This window comes from Pelophylax lessonae (genome assembly GCF_965119305.1).
Source record: "Pelophylax lessonae genome assembly, chromosome: 1".
NCBI classification, from domain to species: domain Eukaryota; kingdom Metazoa; phylum Chordata; class Amphibia; order Anura; family Ranidae; genus Pelophylax; species Pelophylax lessonae.
Genome location: NC_138768.1, coordinates 224,703,603 through 224,725,247, shown reverse-complemented (window position 1 = coordinate 224,725,247; position 21,645 = coordinate 224,703,603). Strand labels below are relative to the sequence as shown.

Genomic DNA, 21,645 nt, shown 5'->3' with positions numbered 1-21,645 from the left:
CACTTTAGTGCACTGTGGTAAAGTTTCACCATCACTAGCCATCCAATTGTTGAAAAAGAAGATGCTATCAGCAAAATAAGCATCAGAGGAGATGAGTGTAAAGGCAACAGCTATAAATACAGAGAAAGTTTAGTGGTAAAATGAGATGTAAAGGAGTTTGCAGCAGATATAAACAAATTATTGTAGACATCAGGATCCATCAGTTCAGTCTAGCTTAGGGGGTTTCCAAACTACGGCCCTCCAGCTGACTCTAGCTGAAAAAGTACACTTTTAACCACTTTAGGACCGCGCGCGGTAATACTACTGCGGCAGTGCGGCACGATACCGCTCAGCCACGTAGTATTAATGTGATGCGCGATCGCGGCTCCAGAGCGCGCTCCCGCACGCCGCGGGTCCCGATACCGATGGCATTCGGTAGGGAACCGATCAATCACCAGATACTGACCAATGATTTTTGGTCAGTGTCTGTAGATCGGTCCCCACCAATGGCAATCTGTCCCCTGTCTGTGTAATGTAAACACAGACAGGGGAAGTGATGTCACTGTCCCTCCTGAAGTCCTTTCGGTTCCAGGAGAGAGACAGAGACACACCAAAAACGTGAGTTTCCACCAACACTACACTGACACACCTCACATAGGCACATTTAACCCCTTCATCACCTCTGATCACCCCCTGATCACCCCCAAACCCCTCACAGTGAACACTATATACAGTGGTATACAGATATTTTACTGATCACTGTATAAGTGTCACTTGTGAGCGTAGTTTGCGCCTGCGTTAGGCCCAAATAGGGTTAGGGTACCCGCCACCTATCCCCTAATAAAGTTTTTACCCCTTGATCAGCCCCAGTTAACCCCTTCACTACCTATTACTCTGTGCACTAAATACAGTATATAGGTAAATACTGATCACTGTATTTAGTGTCACTAGTGACCCTAATTTGCGCTTGCGCTAAGCCCATATAGGGTTAGGGCACCCGCCACCTATTCCCTAATAAACTTTTAACCGCTTGATCTTCCCCAGTTAACCCCTTCACTCCATATAAAACAGTGCACTAATATATACAGTATATCAGATAACTACTGATCACTGTATTTAGTGTCACTGGTGACCCTAATTTGCGCTTGCGCTAGGCCCGAATAGGTTTAGGCCACCCGCCATCTATCCTCTATAAAGGTTTAACCCCTTGATCTCCCCCAGTTTAACCCCTTCACTTCCCTGTCACAGTGTTGGGTAGTGAGGAGTAAAATCAAAAATTTACGCCATTAGAAAACCTAAAGATGGAGATTGATTTTCGGGGTCCCGTACACAGCTAGGCTCCCAAAAAGTCTCACATATGTGGTATCCCTGTACTCAGGAGAAGCAGCAGAATATATTTTGGGGTGTAATTACACATATACCCATGGCATGTGTGAGAAATTTATCTTTTAGTGACAACTTTGTGTTAAAAAAAAAAAAATTTTTTTTTTTATTCATTTTTCAAACACCTGTGACAAAAAAATTAAATATTCAATGAGCTCAACATGCCTCTCAGAACATTCCTTAGGATGTCCACTTTCCAAAAAGTGGTAATTTGGGGGGGTCTTGTACTGCCCTGCCATTTTAGCACTTCATGAATTGAGATAGGCAGTCAGAAATTAAAGCTGCGTAAAGTTTCAGTATTTACACCATAGTTTGTAGACGCTATAACTTTTGCGCAAACCAATAAAAATACGCTCATTGAATTTTTTTTTGTCAAAGACATGTAGCTAAATATATTTTGGCCAAAAAAAATGACATAAATTGAGTATATTGGATATTTTTTAACCTCCCTGGCGGTATGATTCTTTTGGATTTTAGGTGCTGAAAGCGGTACCATTATTTTAGGTGCTGAAAGCATGTAATTCTTGTGAATGAGCAGCCCAAACCAACTGTATACATTTATTATACATATTATATATATATATATATGTATGTATACATATATTATATATATATATATATATATATATATATATGTATATATATATATATATATATATATATATATAATGTATACAGTTGGTTTGGGCTGCTCATTCACAAGAATTACGTGTATATATATATATACGTGTATATATATATATATATATATATATACATACATATATATATACATATATATACATATATATGTATATATATATATATATATATATATATATATATATATATATATATATATATATATGTATATATATATATATATATATATAATATGTGTGTGTATATATATATATATATATGTATATGTGTGTATATATATACGTATATATATATATATATACTGTATAAATATGTATATATATATATATATATATACATATATTTACATAAAAAGTACAGTAAAACTGCAGGAAAGGGCACTGGGGGGTAATGTAATGTGATTTTATTTTATTTTGAACGATATCAGTGTGTTTGGTGCATTTTACATTCGAATTTGCCGCCGGTTCCACCCCCCGGCGGACGTCACGTCGCCGGAGACGGAAGCCGGGGCTCGCAGACGATCGGGAGAGAGCTCGGCCGCCGCACACCGCTCGCAGTCTTCGCTGGATCCCGGAGAAAAGGTAAGTAAAACCTCCTCCAGCATCCAGCGATCTTCTTAGCGCTACCCCGAGTGTGACTCGGGGTTACCGCTTTTGGCACTAAAATCTTACCCCGAGTCACACTCGGGAATACCGCTAGGAAGGTTAAAAGACAAAGTTGAAAATGTCATTTTTTTGCAAAATTTTCGCTCTTTTTTTATTAATATCGCAAAAAATAAAAAGCGCAGAGGTGATCAAATACCACCAAAAGAAAGCTCTGTTTGTGGGAAAAAAAGGACGTAAATTTCGTTTGGGTACCACATTGCATGACCGCACAATTGTCAGTTAAAGTCGCACAGTGCCGAAGCACAAAAAGTGGTCTGGACGGAAGACAGCAAAATCCTCCGGTGGTAAAGTAGTTAAAGGGTAACTTCACTTTCATGGGGAAAAAAATTAGCAAATAAAAAAATATATAATATAGCGTATACAATTGCGACACAAGTCTGATTGTACATGAATGTTTTTCAAAATTACCTTTCTTTCCAATCTGCAGTGCTGTCATTTTCTGTAAAATGCAATGCAATATGGCTAGTTGGAAGTTTTCTGTAAACAGATGGTGTACAGAACCCCCCCTCCCCCTCAGAAATTTAATTTCCTGCTTGTGTGTTGTGATTGGCTTACTGATTTTCCCAGAAGTCTGCACTAAGATACAGTTCCGACTGAGCATCCCATGCAACAAAAACTCTTTTGGGTGAGATACTGGAACTGCAAATAATTAACCACTTCAGTTCCGGAAGGTTTTACCCCCTTAATGACCAGGCCATTTTTTACGATTCGGCACTTTGATCACCTCTACGGTTTTTAAATTTTGCGCTAGAAACAAAAAAATAGCAACAATTTTGAAAAAAAAAAAACCACAATATTTTTTTACTTTCTGCTATAAAACATTCCCAATACATTTTTAAAAAAAAATCACATTTTTTTTATCATTTTAGGCCAATTTGTATTGTGCTACATATTTTTATATTAATTGGTTTGCGCAAAAGTTATAGCATTTACAAACTACGGGATAGATTTATGGACTTTTTATTTATTTATTTTATTAGTAATGGCGGCGATCAGCGATTTTTATCGGGACTGCGACATTGCAGCGGACAGATTGGACACCTTACTGACATTTTTTGGGGACCAGTGACATTAATACAGTAATCAGTGCTAAATAATATGCACTGTTACGGTATAAATTACACTGGCAGGGAAGGGGTTAACACTAGGGGTGATCAAAGGTTAAATGTGTTTCCTTTTGTGCTTACTGACTGTGTGGGGGGATGGGTTGGACAGAGGGAGAGAGAGATCTGTGATTCAGCTTAGATGAATCACATGATCTTTCCCTGCTTCTCTGACAGAAGACCCGCCTGCTTTGTTTACATAAGCAGGCGGCTCTTCTGTCTTTCTAGCCGAAGATCACGGGAGGCCATCGGCGCTCGAGCCCGCTCCTCCCGCCGTCTGGCTCCCGCTGTGTCTAATCACAGCGGGAGCGCGTGTGCCGCCGATTCCATGTGCACATAATCACGTAGATCTACATGATTATGCGCAGCCAAGCCGCCCTACCACAGTAAATCTGCGTGGGGTGGTCGGCAAGTGGTTATAAAATCACTCCCATACAGATTCACTCTGCCATGGACAAACAGCTATTTCTTTAGAATAATGCCTACTACATACGATGAGAATATAGTCCGTTTTTTTTTTTTGCATGCTAGTCCCAAATTAAAAACCGATAGGTTAATAAAGTTTCACTAGTTACATGAAAATCGTTCGTTTATCACACGAGAAACATTTTCGTGTTTATCCCTTCAGATATTTCGCATGAACTGTCATGATCAGCTCTCGAAAGCTGTGTACTAACAATTAGATTATTGGATGATCACTCTGAAAGCAGTATTATTCACCCAATTTTCTCATTGTGTATATTAGGCATAACATAAGGTAGGAATCTGCAACAAAGTTTGTTAAAATCCTTGCAATATTCATAGATCACCCAGAGGGGAATCATTTTTTTTTCTCAACAAAAGTAGAGTTACTCTTTAACCACCCTGGCGGTAAACCCAGTGCGTGACTCGGGGTGGATTTTTTAGGTTAGGATCGGATGTGCAGAGAGCGCAGCGGTGTCTCTTACCTTATCCTGGCGATCCAGCGATGATCTCTCATTGCTGTGACCGCCAGCCGAGAATCCCGCCGCTCCTCCATCCTCCGTCGGTGTGATGACTTCCTAGTTCCGTTCCCTGCAGCAGCAATGCTGCATGGGTGCTGCATGGGAGCGGAACTAGGGAGGGAAATGAAAAAAAAAAAAAAAAGTTGCACAAAACACAAACACATAACACATTTTACATTATATATGAATATATATATATATGCATATATATATATATATATACATATATATATGTATATGTATATATATATATATATATATATATATATATATACCAGTATATATATGCATATATATATATATATATATATATATATATATATATACATATATATGTATATATGTATATATATATATATATATGCACACACACACACACACACACACACATATATATACATATATATATGTATATATATATATATATAAAATTATATTATTGATTCAATTATAATCCATGCGTTATATATTATATGTATATATATATATATATATATACATATATATATGTGTGTATATATACACACACACATATATATATATATATAATATATAATGCATGAATTATAATCTAATCAATAATATAATTTTATTATATATATTATATATTAAATAATAAAATTATATTATTGATTCGATTATAATTCATGCGTTTGTGTTTCAAATTTATCACATCTGGGATGTCTACTAGACTCTTGTTTTGGTTAGGTTTAAGTCAGTAATTACTAAGAATTGTAGGCCTATAATACGTAACGCCAAATATCCATGAAAAGAATTGTACCGCTTTTGGTATGTAATTCCTGACAGAATCATACCGCCAGGGAGGTTAAGGAACAAGTATGTATTTAACAGCAAAATCATCTCCCTTTGTTTTGAAAAGTTCTCAAATGAAACCTGTACTGAGAAAAATATCTATACAGCCATTGCTGAATTTATCCCTAAAAGTTAAATGTCTGGCTTTTATGGCACTCAAACAACTTCAATACTTTTACTCAGGGCTTTTTTTTCTCAGAAAATAGGTGCAGGAACTCCTCCTTTCTGGGTATCCCCCCTTGTCTCTGCCACTATCAACCTTCAAGCATCGTTCCTTGGTTCCAACCCCCACCCACCTCCCAGTACTGCCCCTTTCAGAGAATATAGAACCAAGTAACATTTGTGGTATAACATTTGTTAACGATAAAAAGAAAAGCAGTAAAATAGATCCCCTGCCGGGAACAATGGATTCCCTCGGCAACAATGGACCACCTGCAGCAAAATACCCCCCCAGCAACAATAGACCCCCAGCAGCAAAAACAGATCCCACCTGCAGCCAGCATCAGTAGACTCTCCAGACCACTCCCAGCAACAACTAACCCCCAGCAACAGAAGAGCCACCTCCAGCAACAATAGATTTCCCAAAGCAACAAGAGACCTCCCCCTCAGGTAAAAATAGATCCCCTCCAATGACAATAAATCCCCAGTAGCCAGCATCAATAGATCCTGTAGCACACCCCAGCAACCCTTGCCATTACATACATTTAGTGCTGGAGGTGCCGGAACTGCGTTCCCCCGCGTTCCCGCTGAAAAAAAAGCCCTACTTTTACTAAAGTATAAAGAGTCACCAACCCAGAATAAGTATGCACATAAAGACTTTTGACTTTACCTCCTGCATGCTTGTTCAGGGTAAACGGCTAAGAACAGGTTTATGGTTATGTTGTCTGCCAATATACTATAAACTTTCTATATACAGCTCAGAAACATCAGTTAGCTTTCTGCCAAATATTCATTTCATCTGGCCAGTTTACTTAGATTTGCATGTAAAAAAAAAATTGATGTGATAGTAGTACAAATAAATCCAAAGATTAGGGCAAATTATCAGGGAAAAAAATGATAAAGTCTAAGGTAATGTGCAAAAAACTAAGCAAAATGAATGAAAACAAACATATTTAATTGGAACTCTGGATAAAACTTTTTTTGAGGGTTAGAAGGCTAGAATCTTTGTCAGCTTGTTATTTCTGTTTGTGTCCCCATTTGGCAGAATTCCTCTCACTATTATAATAGAGATACAGCAGAATATAAGGGGAAATTATGCCTTAGACAGTTGTCAGAGTTTTTCCTCACCTTCTGTTTTGGTGACAATTGTCCAATTTTAGACTTTAATTCAATTTCTGTCCCAGTGACGTTTTAAAAAAAAAGTTAGAAAATGAAATGTAATCAGCCAGACTGCAACAATGACAGCAACATAAATCTGACAGAAGTTGTGGAGCTTCCCCACACAAAAGCAGAACAAAAAACCCAAAGGTTTTGGGTGGGATTCCCCTTTACTTCCAAGTTATCAGGACTTACAATTACAATAACTTACAATTAATATTCCACTAAAATCATGAATTGATCCATTTACCTTTGCATAAAGTCACGGCTATCCCAATCCAATGCTACCCACCTCCAAAAGCTGCGACTAAGTTGATGTATTTAATCTACTTTTGCTCTGCAAGTTCCTCCTTACTCAAACACATTTTAATAAACTCCTATTCTATTTGCTTACAATTCTGCTAACCCCCCTCCCTGGTTGTCCCTACATTAATCATCTTCAGGTATTTAATTTAAACTGTGTTTGCACTTCTCAGCAAGCACACAAACCAGTTATTAGTTGTGTTAAGTATTAAAAAGTGATTTATTAAAAGGCGTCAGAGAAGATTTGGAGAGAAAAGATATATTGTTTATGCCCAATTATCATCTGTCTAGCATTTTTCCTTAAAAGTAATAAGTTCATAAAAAAGACCACATCAGGATAAAAAAAAAAAAAAATCAAGCTTTAAAACAATGGAAAAATAAATCAAAAATAGCATTCTGGTACATAAGATATAATTATGGTAAGGGTCAGGGCATTTCATTTAGAATACCTACTGCAGTGGTAACTCAGCCTGCTACCAAGGGTCCCCTAACTTTCCTAGCAGTCCAAAAAAATGCAAACAATTAATACTGTCTACAGGGTACTATGGTGGAGATTTACTAAAGAGAATCTGATTGGGTATTATGCGCAGCTGCATCTGTGTGCACCAGTTTTAGTAAATCTTCCTCTATGTGTCTATAAAAAAAATCCTTTGTTTGAGCATCAGAAAGTCACAGTAAAATGTGGGTAAAAATATGCTTGGTACAAACTCCCAAATAGCGGGCAGTACTCTGTAGAGCACAGTGGCTTTTCTTCCCCTATTTTATTTTGTTAAAGTGACTCTGTCACTTTAAAAAAAAATTAACAAAATGTGATTATAGGGGGAACACAATTAGTACTTGCCTACCCCCTGCCAAAATTCCAATCTTCATTCATGAAGAACAATCTTGAAGAATATTCTATTTTGGAAGTGCCTGTGTTCCCCCTGCACACTGTAGTTACTGCTTTCCTAAAAAACACAGAAGTGGGGTGTGGCCTGGAGTGGCATAGATTAGGATGGGAGAGGAGCTCCGCTTGTAATTCACCCTTTTCTCCTTTATCCTGCAACCCCACTTACTGCTTTTGCCTACTTTACTGTCCCCGAGGGCCCTTACACCCACTTACTATGTCTCCACCTTGTAAGACACTGGAGATCAGCTCTAAGTTGGATAAGTTCCGATATGGTGGATTTTCCTCCTCTGCCCAAGACCAACCGGCAGCAGACACAGCAAAGGTGCTAGATGTCATATTATCCTGCCAAGCAAATCTCACCTCTAAGATTGAAAAGGTAAAGGTGGGTGTTTCTTTAGTCAGACAAGATTTCTATAAACTCAAAGACAGACTTACAGTATCTGAAACCAGAATAAGTCAGATGGAGCACATCTTTGCAGGATACATCAGACTGCATGCAACACTAACTGAATCAGCTTATGCAGAAACAAGACGACCTGCAGAATAGGCTACGCCAAAGTAATTTCCAGTTCATTTGTTTTCCAGAGGCTGCAGAGGGCTCTGATCCAGCCTCCTTTTTGGGAAACCTGTTGATCAATAACTATGGCAGAAAGTCCTTCTTTTCCACATTTGTGGTGGGGAGTGCCTACTGGTTGGCGACAAAACAACCACCTCTAGGTGAACCACTGAGTACCTTTATCGCAAAACTCCTCAGCTACAAGGATCAAGGCAGTGTTTTCTGTCTCACCAGGAGGAGGGGCAACATTTTATTTCACAATGTGAAACTTACGGTCTTCCTGGACTTTTTTTCCGCTGAACTGCAGCATCAATGAACACAATTTCTGAAAGCAACATGTGGTCTCAGAGTGAAATATAACAAATATGCTATGCTGTACCTACCTTGTTTATTGGAGGTGGGTAAGGACAGTGCTCACACTGGTTGGCGTTGTTGTAGAGTTGGATGGGTTGGGTTATTCTTGTTTTCTGTAGCCTATCAGTTGTTTATCTACCAGAGGTTTGTGATCAGATTCTGTTTAAAATGTGAATCCACACTATGGATACTCAACGTGCTTATCAGTTTGTATAGCATTGCAGCCCTGTGGATCGGTTTGATTCCCAACTAAATCTCTATTATCTCTATTAATGCCATATGGACCCTTTAAAATTTCTCACCTGGAATGTAAAAGGAAACCGTTATAAGGTAAAGAGATCTGCTGTGCTGTCTGTATTTAAGGACTAACGAACTGACATTTTTACAACGGTAGAGAACCATGCGGTGAGCCAATTACAATGCGCCCTAAAAAAGAATGAACAAACACGAACCTGTTGCGCGAGGTAAAAGATAAAATAAAAATAAACAAAATGCCTATAATTAGGCTGCTAGCACAATATTGCTGGGTAACAACATTAATATAAAACAAAATTTTACAAAAGTCTATATCCAAAAAAGTCCATGTGAGATGTCCAGTGGAGGTAATGTTACTATAGTGCAGCTACATATCATGAGCGTGAAGAGACCACCACCAACACCCGTCACGCTGCCTCTTACCCTCCAGTTTAGATCCTCTCAACAAAGGTCAAATATGCAGTGGACAGCAATCCAATAATACCTCCAGTATCAATGCTCCCTCTCCAGGTTTCTCAAATGTCTCTACAAAGTCGTCATGAATCTCATGAAGGGACAAAAGAAACACTCCTCATGGTATAGAAATTACAAACAAGTTTATTGTATAAAAAGAATAACACTCACATTCTAATTTTGTAAAATTGCATATCTGTGTATAACATCCAACCAGCAAGATGACCGCCGTGGTTTGGCATGCAGTAATGCCACACGTCTCTAAAAAGACACCTGGATAGATGTTCCACGTCAAACATTCTACCCATTTTTGGAGGGTTTCTATTCTTGTAGCCAAATCAGTTAATTTTCAGCTTTTGGAGTTAATCTCAGACCCACAGGGTACAGCGCAAAGCAAAAGGAGTCTTTTGAGCTACCTTTATTAGAAAGATACAGGCTGCTTGCTGCTGCCACTGATTGTGTATTCACCACAAACCAACTAAAAATACAAAAAAGAAAGAGCAGCGCAAACCACCATAAGATAAACCAAATGTCAAAACACATGTAAATAATAATATACTGCTAGACTGTGTGATGGAGACCGTATCACTGATCCCAAGTTTATTACTGCAGTGCTCCGTGAGTTTTTTATTATTCTGTACTTTTCCTCTGTTATATACACAGACTTAGAAATACAGGATTTTTTAAGCTGTAAAGAGTTCTCTCAACTGACTATGGAACAGGTAGAGATCTTTATTGCACCACTTTCCACCGAGGAGATTGTTGCTGCCGTATCACAATTTGCCCAAGCCAAGTCTCAGAGTACTGATGGTTTATAATTGGAATTTTACACACATTACAGTGAAACACTGATCCCTAGACTGCGGCCCATTTTTAATAGCATATTTTACTCCTCAATGAGATCTGATTCCATGAGGAAGGCACTTATCATGCTAATTTCCAAGCCCGGCAAAAACCCAGAGTTACCAAAGTCCTATAAACCACTAACTAAAAAAGATGACATTAAAATTCGAAATATTTATATTATAGAGTTATTATATTTTGGCAATGCGCCTGAATCAGGTTATCCTTTCATTAATACGTGCCGACCAAATGGGCTTCATGATTGGTAAAAATACCACCTAACACTATAAGGCTCTTTATGAGTCTTCAAGCTCCTCATTATATTGGCACGAGGTTGATAGTAGCTTTGGATGCAGCCAAAGCTTTTGATTTAGTGGAGTGGGGCTATTTGTGGCAGTATTTAAAATGCGAACATCTCGGCAGCCCAGGTGTTCACAAATGGCTGGCTCTCTGACCCGTTCCCCCATTTTAGACCATTGGACCATTGTCGAGACCATTGGACTGTATGCCGATGACATGCTCCTCTATTTGGAGGACCCTGGTCCCTCACTACAGGCTACCCTGTAAACTATCAAAAATATTGGGAAATGTTGAGGTCTTAAAATTAACTGGAACAATTCCCAAAATGGCCTGGTCATGAAGAGGGGTAAATCTTCCAGAGCTGAAGTGGTTAAATTCTTTCAATTACTGAAGGACAAATTCTCACTCCTTAACCACTTAAGCCCCGGAAGATTTTACCCCCTTCCTGACCAGGGCCTATTTTGCTATTCGGCACTGCGTGACTTTAACGGACAATTGCGTGGTCGTGCGACGCTGTACCAAAGCTAAATTGATGTCCTTTTTTTCCCACAAACAGAGCTTTCTTTTGGTGGTATTTGATCACCTGTGCGATTTTTTGATCATGCGCTGTAAACAAAAAAATAGCGTCAATTTTGCAAAAATAACAATATTTTTCAAATTTTTTTATATGAAATTCCCCCAAAAAATGTAAAAATCAAAATTTTTTAACATTTTCAGCCAATTTGTTTTATGCTACATATGTTTGGTAAAAAAAATTGCAAAAAGCATATTTTGATTGGTTTGCGCAAAAGTTATCGCGTTTACTAACAAAGGGAAAGATTTTTGTCATTTTTGTTGTTTTTTTTTTTTTAACGAGTAATGGCGGCGATCTGCGATTTTTTTGCGGTACTGCGACATTGCGGTGGACAGATCGGACCCTTGACTGACATTTTTGACACTTTTGGGGTTACCAGTGACATTACTGCAGTAATCCGTGCTATACATATGCACTGTTACTGTAAAAATGACACTGGCAGTGAAGGGGTTAACTGTATTGGAGAGGGAGGGGTTAAGTGTGTCCTAGGGGCGTGCTTCTAACTGTGATTGGACATGGCTACTGGTGTAAGAACAGAGATCAACGGTCCAACATAGTAGAACCGTCTGATCTCCATTCTTACACAGGGAAGAATGACAGGTGGCTTTGTTTACATCAGCCGCCTGCCTTTCTTCCGGTGTCACGGACGATCGTGAGTGTCCGACGGACATCGGGTCCGCCGGGCACACGCGCGGGGGGTCCGTGACCGCGCGGGAACGCTCGTTCCCTAGAAGCCTCACAGGCTAGCGACGTAGGCCTACGTCGCTCTGCCTGTGAGGGGCTGACCGCCGCAGTAAATAGTCGTGCGGCGGTCGGCAAGTGGTTAATTATATGCTCGATGTGCTTGACTGCCCAAACACCTTTTTTCACCTATTATGGGCATGTCCTAACATTTAAGGGTTTTTGATTCAAATTGTGAGGTTCCTCCATGATACAATGGGTTCTCCCCTTTCTCTGGACCCCAAACAATGTTTATTGGGGCTATATCCAGACCCTTACAGCAGATAAATGTATTACAATATTTCTATACAAAATCTAATTCATAGCAAGAAAGTTGATGGCATGGGACTGGATGCAAGCCATTCACCCTACTTTTCTGGTCTGGCTCTCAGAAGCTATTGCTACCCTACCATATAAAAAACGTATCATAGGGGTGCCCATCTAAAAAAATAGCAATTTAATTGTAATAAAAGCTGGGACCGCTGGTTGCAACACCCAGGGACATGTGTGTGACCTTTACTACTATTTTTATGGATCCCAGGACCTCTCCAAATGTCTTTGTATTGAATTTACCTAAAAACAGATGCTCTTCCATGTACGGTTGGCCAACCAGCCCATTATTGTTACCTTATTCCCCTTTTCCTTTTCATTTGCCTGAGAAGCTGTAAAAAAGTCCACAAATACCAAGTGTCCTGTAACCTTAGTTTTCATTGTAATATTCACTATTGAGCTGACCTCTATACATGTACGTTTCCCATTACTGAGTTTTGTTTGTTCCTCAATGCCTGTCAACAATGAGTGCCGGTTCACATTTGTGCGATCACAGAGATCGCATGTAATTCGGAGCGCACTGCTCCTAAAATTACATGCGATCTCTGTGCGGTGCAAATTCAGTCATACAGTTTGTATGGCTGAATTCGCACCGCAATCGCACTAAAACATGCACAGGACTCTTTTTTGGTCCGCAGCAGAATCGGATCACATGGTGGTTCACACTAGTGCGATCCGATTCTGTGCAAACTTTCAGATCGCACTGCGATATGCAATCTGATCTGGGGGGATGTCGTTAACTTTTAATTGACACTCCCAGCATATCGCATATGGCAGTGTGAACTGCCAGAGGTGCGGATGCGATGCGGGAACACGCTGTATATTCGCAGCATTCCCGCATCGCACAAATGTGAACCGGCACTAACTCACAGATTGTTTTACTCTGTACTTTATTGTATGTTGTGCTTTGTTTATTTTTTCCAATAAAACATCACTTTTTACAATGTATAAAAAAAAACCCAGCCCCCCACATGTGATGTAGGGGCTGGCAGTTATAGAAGAGTGGGAGAGGCCTGACAGCTAACCAAGATCAATTGCTGAGAGAGGATTTCAGTAATAGCCCACAAAGAGGCGTCAAGGCAGACCCAGTGATCCCACACCCATTCAAAAGGGGTAGTATTCATTCTCACTGTAAGTGCTTCCATGAGTTTGACTTGTCAATTGCAGGAGTTATAAAACATGTGTGATCAGTCTCTGTATCCATCTCCAAAGTGAGACAATTAGGCATCTGGCTGCAGTAAGTACATGAAAAAGCCCTCTAGTATCTTTGGACACTGCCTGTGGGGGGAAAACCCAGCACGTACATGGGCAGATCTGATGGAATTTTGATTTAAAGCAGGGTGTAGATGAGAAATTCCACTTGTTGCGAAAATGGCTGTATCTTTGGACAAATCCAAGATATTTGATATAGTGTTCCTGGTTGTTTGTGACACCCCCAGCAATGGTCTGATATGTTTGGGTTAAGAGTGTGTAAGGAGGCAGGGGTGTGATTCCAGTAATACAGAATCTTAAATTGATTTTTCTTATATACATTACAAGTGGAAGTTTTGCGGGCTGCTGTGCAATTGCACAACAAGTTATTTTTTCAGTACTGTTTCCATTTAGTCATTTTATTTATGTTTCAGGAGTACGTCAGACTGTGGGCTCTTTAGGAGTTGGTGGATACATGAGATTAGTCCCCCCCCCACACCGTGATGCAAAGTTTCTCAAAAGGAGTGATGAGAGAAGGTTAGTTAGGGCATGATAAACTGTGCGAAGTGCTTGATTTGGAGGCAGCTGAATAGAGCCTGCGAAGACAGTTTATATCATTCTTACAGGGTTGCAAAGGGTAGGAAGGATTTTTTTTCCACTTCAATGGCATTGCCTATGTGGAAGAGGTATTTGAGTTTCCATGGCAATCTCATGTGGTGGGTGAGACTATCCAGGATTGCAATCAGGCATCATTCAGCTCAAACTTTGTCTAGATTCTTTTGTGGTAAGTACACTGATGTCTCTGTACTTGGTCACTGGACACCAGAGTATGGATTTACAGTAGATTGAAGCAACTGGTCTGTGATAACGCCCAAGTGGGAGGGTGAAACGCGTCAACATATTTCCAGTGCGGCACCTTCTGACATCAACTTCTGGTTCACTTCCTGGTTTGCTGTGGAACACACGTGGCCGCTGCGTTCCCAGAAGCTTCTGTGATACTCTTTCTGCTTATACCATTACCTACTTTGTGAGTACATTTCTTTTATTATGCCAAAAAATATATATAAAAACGGGCTTCACTATTCTGGAATTTTTATTGTTTTTGGAGCCACCCAGGGCCATTAAATTGAAGGGATACCATCCAGTCTATATTCCACCAAGAAGATGATTTGGCATGTCATAATGTTCAACTAGCCAGGAATACAGATTGTACGATCCCTCATAATACAAGCGATTTTGACCCTTAACAAGGGTCCACCCTTTCTGGTGAGTGGAGTTCCTGAAGGGGTTCAAGGCACCTGGCACGAGTGATCATCTTAAGCACTTTAATACCTGCACTGAAGCACCTTTATTTCATTTTTGCATTGTTTTGGTCACATATTGCACCTCTGTGCACATGAAATTTGAATTTTCTATTTTTTTGGACTTTATCATTAGTTTATTGGACATTTATTAATTAATAGCATATTTTATTCATATTTATGGTCATACTTTGCACTTTATATACTGGATATTTGCACATATTTGATGAATATTATTATATATTTGGTTATTGAAGATGTATAATTTTTTTTTGCAAGCGCTGTGTTCTCTTGTTTCACTGAAGCAACTCATAGTTTTTTAATCTGTGACCATTTATTATAAGGTAGACCAGAGTAGCAGAGGTCTGAACTGAGAAGCATAGTAGTATTTTATTTCTGACAATACCAGCCCTCCCTAAGATTTAAGAGCTGTGAGAACAGTTTTGGCCACTCTGTGGTGCTTACGGTTGTCCAGGTAAATGAAATTAGGTCTTGTTGTAGTTTATGTTTTTTTTTTTACAGTCATTTAGGCAAGATAGTTACCTTAAAAGATGTGATTTTGCCTAACCAAGATATGTGGTGTTCGGTAACAGCTGGCAGAAGTTGTAGAATTTCTCTAAAATGGCTGGAGTTTTGGCATTGTACAAACATTAAAAAATTCAGAACCAAATGCGATTGGTAGAGCAGATTATTTGTGGTTCTACCGTTTTATATAAAGTGATTGTACAAACATTGTGGTGTGGGTGTGAGTTTGAGGCCCAGATGCCAGACATTCCAAAGATTCAAGGAGTATCGAAAGAAAAACTGTAACGAAGAAAATGTTTCAGACTTTAAGTTAATAGGTAGGGTTTTTTATTTTGAATTGTTGACTTTAGAGCCTGATAGCGATGCAAATTCCTCAGACAAAGCATATGTAGGTTAGAGAGGATGGTCAAAGGGTGTGTAAGAGTGAGCAGCATGCCATCCACAAAGAGGATGAGTTTGAAAGTGCAATTGCATATGGTGGCTCTCTTTATATCTGGAGTGTTGCAAACTGTAGGGGCAAAGGGTTTGATACAAAGAACAAAGAGTAGGGGGACAGAGTGCCAGATATGTGCTTTTGGTAATCAGGAATGGCATTGACGTATCATGTGGGAGTTTCACTGAGGCAGAGGATGTTACATAAAGGGGATGGCAGTTAAACCATAGTACTTAAAGGGGGACCAGACATCTGATACAGAAGAGATTTGGATTCAGAAGATTCTTGTGGTTGTGGTAGAGGGCAAAGATCGGTGGAGCAAACAGTGGGACAGATAAGTACAATGTACTGCCTGCATTCTTTTACAGAACTTTTTTGTTTTAATTTTTTTCAGAAGTGATTTGTAGATGAACCACTAGAGGAAAGGAAGACTAACAATAACCATGACTTTAACAGCATAACAACTGTTGAGATATCAGTCACACAGAAAATTGTTTTTTTTTTTTCAATAAGTCAGCTGACCAATAGACTTGCATCGTGAGAAGAAGCAGCAAAGCATAATCCTTGTGGCGCTCTGCAAAGCAGGAGGCAAACCTTGCATAAGTAATGAAAAATTAAGACTGCCAACACGTACATAGCTAATTTCAGCCTACACTATGTAACAACAGGGACACTGGCAGCAATAAAAAGTTTTCTTTTTAGTTGGGTGAGGAAGGTTTTTAACCGCTATCAGGATTTTATTGTTGTCTATGTCTCCGTAAGGGCGATCATCAATGAGAAGGTTACAGGTACACTCTTTACAGCAATTACGATCAGTGGAATGGAGGATACTGGAATGACTATGACAGATGGCACCATCAAAATCAGTCTGAGGATATGCAATTAATCATCAGCAAACCTGAATGCTTGTCCAACAAAATTGTAATGCTTGCATATAAGCAATGTTTTGGATTCACAGAGGGGACTTCTTCATCGAGCAAGTGATTCAGATATGCCTAAAACAACATCTTTACAAAGGACACAATAACTATCATGTACCTACAGGTACAGAATCAGAAAACAAACCTACCATTCACCGATTTTGCAGCATTCATTCTGCTTCCATAATTGATCAGCAGTATTTATTGTGATTGACATCCAGCATTCAGTTTTAACACACATCATCACCTCCTTTACCCAGGAGGGAGCATTCCCCTCACTTCCTGTCTATGTGGTATGTATCAATATAGAGAGAAATCCCCCTCTTTGAAGACACAGCTATCATATGAAATATCATACAAAAATATTTTCAATTTAAAAACGACAAATGTTCTAACCCTTCCATATTGTATGAAAATTGAAAAGCAATCTTGGAGTTGGCTTATAAAGATGATCTTGATATTTAAAAAATATTGTGACTAAAGTCAACAAAATACAAATCAAACTTGCCATTCACAATACTTTACAGACAAGAGGGCTACTTAATCTCCTTAATAAACTGTCAAATATAGCTCTAACAAAAATAGGGTTTGGTAATAACTTTCCCACAATGTTTGGTGATTCTAAGCCTTAACATCCTGCTTACTTTCCAAAAACATAATATAACAGTAACCTTTAATCCACCCACACTAAACTAATATCCTAAGAACATCAACTATGCTTCCAAAGGCCTCATTTATATGTACTGTATTTTTTTAAATTAAATGGGGTATTTAAACTATTAAATGTTGTTATTATTGAAAAACTGGGTCATTTATTGTAGAAGAATAGCTCTGGATCCTGGCACGACTACAGTTTCAGACATATATGACAATTCAGAAAATCATCTGCTCTTCCATCAGGTTTTTTTTTAAAGTATATGTTATTAACCACCCCCCGTCCGCGCTACAGCCTATATACGGCTGCAGCGCGGACTCGAATTTTCGGGAGGCCGTTTTTAAACGGCCTCCCAGTGACATGCCCCCAGCGCGCTCCCGCGAGCGCGCTGCGGGGAAAATCTGTGTCGGCCGTGTCCCTTGGACACGGCCGATCACAGATCGTGGTGAATGGCCAATCACAGCGGCCATTCACCACGTGATCTGGCCGTCCAATGAGCGATGATCTCATATGTAAACATATGAGATCATCTCTCATCGCCGGCGCTCCTTCCTCACACGGAGCCTGCAGTGTGAGGAAGGAGGGGGAGCCTCACAGCGCCGGGGACACACAGCAATGTAATCAGGGCACCGATCACCAGTGCCCTGATTACTGCAAGGTAAAAACACACACACAGTGCCCCCCCATCAGTGCCCACAGTGCCCGCCATCAGTGCCCCCCATCAATGCCCACAATCAGTGCCCATAGTGCTGCTAGTCAGTGCCCATCAGTGCCTGCTCATCTAGGCACTGATGAGCACTGACTGGCAGCACTATGGGCACTGAGTGTGGGCACTGATGGTGCTGCCCATCAGTGCCGCTCATCAGTGCCACCTGTCAGTGTCCAGTGCCATCCGCCAGTGCCCATCAGTGCGGCCTATCAGTGCCCATCAGTGCCGCCTCTCAGTGCCCAGCAGTGCCACCTGTCAGTGCCCAGCAGTGCCACCTCTCAGTGCCCAGCAGTGCCGCCTATCAGTGCCCAGCAGTGCCGCCTATCAGTGCCCAGCAGTGCCGCCTCTCAGTGCCGCCTATCAGTGCCGCCTATCAGTGCTCATCAGTGCGGCATATTAGTACCTCCTCATCAGTGCCCATAAGTGCCACCTCATCAGTGCCCATAAGTGCCACCTCATCAGTGCCCATCAGTGCAGCCTATCAGTGCCCATCAGTGCCGCCTCACTTTTTTTTTTTTTCAAAATTTTTTGTCTTTATTCTTTTTTTTTGTAAAAAATAAAAAACCCAGAGATGATTAAATACCACCAAAAGACAGCTCTATTTGTGTGAAAAAAATGATAAAAATTTCAAATGGGTACAGTGTAGCATGACCGCGCAATTGTCATTCAAAATGTGACAGCGCTGAAAGCTGAAAATTGGCCTGGATGGGAAGGGTGTTTAAGTGCACAGAAGGCAAGTGGTTAAAATCTCATATAAGTTTTACCTTGTTAATGTAATTTTAAAAGTAATTTTAATATAATTTTAATTTTCACAAACAATTATGCCTGGTGATCCTGTTATGAAGGTCCTTATTCACTCTGTCACAGTCTAGCATTTGTGCTTCTGTGTTGCTACCCTATCATTGTACCTGGGAACTTCTGAAATCGTAATGAGAATGGTGTGGAGTCATGGGTGTGGCAAAATTATGCTATTAGCAGGTGGGGCTTAAAATTGAGCTTATGTACAGAGTGCGGGGGGGAAGAAGTATGTAATGCACTGAGTACAGGGGTCAGGTGTATGTAATGTACTAAATGCAGGGGTCAGGTGTATGTAACACATACTCGTATAAAAACAAGTACTTATCCCTCTGGTGGCATGGCTGGCTGTCTCTTTAGCTTCTTCTATTCCCCGTGTCTCTGCTCCTGCCAGCAGTAAAGACTTGGTAACCAATCTGGTCCTGGCTGTGCTCCCTCCCCATCCACTTTGATCCCACATAGCACCCCATCCTCCTCTCCATGCAGCCAGTAAATGCAAGGCACAGGGTGCAGTTCCGGTATTCCAGCATAGTTCACATTCACCATTTCTGATGGTGGCAGTTTCAACACACATTCTGCAGGCATAGTCACTGCTGTCACCATGAGGAAATCTGCCCTCAAGCAACCATTACTGGAGTACATAAATTTTGATGTGAAATGCTGCAAAGTGGTTGCAAAAGATCAGTAGTGCTAAGATGCAACAAAGAATACGAACAAGTATTTTATTAAGGAAATTTAGTGGTACTTGATCACTTCTGCAGTTTTTATTTTTTTGCAATATAAAGAAAAAAAAGACCGACAATTTGGAAAAAAAATATATATATATTTTACTTTCTGCTATAAACCTATACAATAAAAAAAAATTAAAAAAAAATCTCTTCATCAATTTAGGGCTCTCTTCAAGAATGTTCGGAGACGATTGGCGGGTGTCGGCGATCAATCAGCGGCCGACACCCGCTGGTTGGTTGGTGCTGAAGTCAGCACAGCCAGGGAGGTGGCAGGTGCACTCTCTACCCTTGCGAATGCCGTACAGGTGCATAATTTTGCACAGAGCGACCACCCTATATATGCAGCGGGCAGTCATTAAGCAGTTAAATAAGTAGTGGTTCAGGCATGAAGTATTTAACCACTTGCCGACCGCCGCACGACTATCTACGTCGGCGGTCAGCCCCTCACAGGCAAAGTGACGTAGGTCTACGTCACTAGCTTGTGAGGGTCTAGGGAGCGAGCGCGCGCCCCCGGAGGCGCGCTCCCGCTCCCGAGTGGTCACGGACCCCCCCGCGCGTGTGACCGGCGGACCCGATGTCCGCCGGCCACTCTGCGATCGGCGGGGGAGAGGGAGAAAGTCAGGCAGCTTGTGTAAACAAGCTGCCTGTCATTCTCCTCGCTGTATGAGAGCTGATCATCTGGATCTACTATGTAGATCCGTTGATCACTCTGCATACAGCTGAAGCCCCAGCCAATCACAGTTAGAATCACGCCCCTAGGGACACACACAGCCCCTCCCTCTCAAATAAAGTTAACCCCTTCACTACCAGTGTATTTTTACAGTAACAGTGCATATGTATAGCACTGATTACTGTAGAAATGTCACTGGTAACCCCAAAAGTGTCAAAAATGTCAGTCAAGGGTCCGATCTGTCCGCCGCAATGTCGCAGTACCGCAAAAAAAATCGCAGATCGCCGCCATTACGCGTTAAAAAAAAAAACAACAAAAATGACAAAAATCTTTCCCTTAGTTAGTAAACGCAATAACTTTTGCGCAAACCAATCAAAATACGCTTTTTGCGATTTTTTTTTACCAAACATAGGTAGCAATAAAAAAATTGGCCGAAAATTTTAAAAAATTTTGATTTTTACATTTTTTTGGGGGGGAATTTCATATAAAAAAAAGGGAAAAATATTGCTATTTTTGCAAAATGGACGCTCTTTTTTTGTTTATAGCGCGTGATCAAAAAATCGCACAGGTGATCAAATACCGCCAAAAGAAAGCTCTGTTTGTGGGAAAAAAAGGACGCCAAATTCGTTTAGGTACAGCGTCGCACGACCGCGCAATTCTCCGTTAAAGTCACACAGTGCCGAATCGCAAAATACCCCCTGGTCGGAATGGGGGTAAAATCTTCCGGGGCTTAAGTGGTTAAGGAATGTAAAAATATAATAGCCAAGTTTGAGTAGTCTCTACCTTGTTGGATCAGTTTCTCAACAGTAATGCACAGAAACCTAAATATGAAAAAACACAGAATCATCTGGGCTGATTTACTTAAAGTATAACTAAAGGCAAAACTTTTTATTTTTCATTTTGGATAAAGTGGAGATGGATTAGCACCCCTGTCAGGTTTTATTGCTGTCTGTACCCCCGTTAAGGAGATTCACCCTCTCTATTTGTCCTGTTTACCGTTATCATTGAAAGTGAAAGAAAATCCCAAATTTTGGGTTGTCCCCAGAAAAGAAATAGAGGGGAAATCTTCCAATGAGGACACTAGTTCTGGTGAACTTGGGGTCCCCAAGGGATTCTTTTAATTTGTAGGGATTTCCTCTCGCTTCTTGTTTTGGCTATGGGACAGAAGTGAAGGCAAATCTCCCCAATAACATGTCTTTTTTATTGGTGGAAAAAACTGTATGTATATATGTGTGTGATTTGTAAAACTATTATTT

General features: G+C 40.2%; 1 protein-coding gene across 4 annotated transcripts in view; it reads right to left on the bottom strand.

The window, feature by feature from the left end:
- CUX2 (cut like homeobox 2) overlaps nucleotides 1–21,645 on the bottom strand; it is a 711,333-nt gene that overhangs the window by 123,272 nt on the left and 566,416 nt on the right. The window contains exon 1 of one of the 4 annotated variants that reach the window (XM_082244163.1): nucleotides 7,136–7,215. The exons of the other annotated variants lie outside the window; for them this stretch is intronic. Coding sequence (XP_082100289.1) covers nucleotides 7,136–7,143 — 8 coding nt within the window. The 5' untranslated portion in view covers nucleotides 7,144–7,215. Of the gene's footprint in view, nucleotides 1–7,135; nucleotides 7,216–21,645 lie in introns of those variants that run through there. 4 annotated transcript variants of the gene reach the window in all.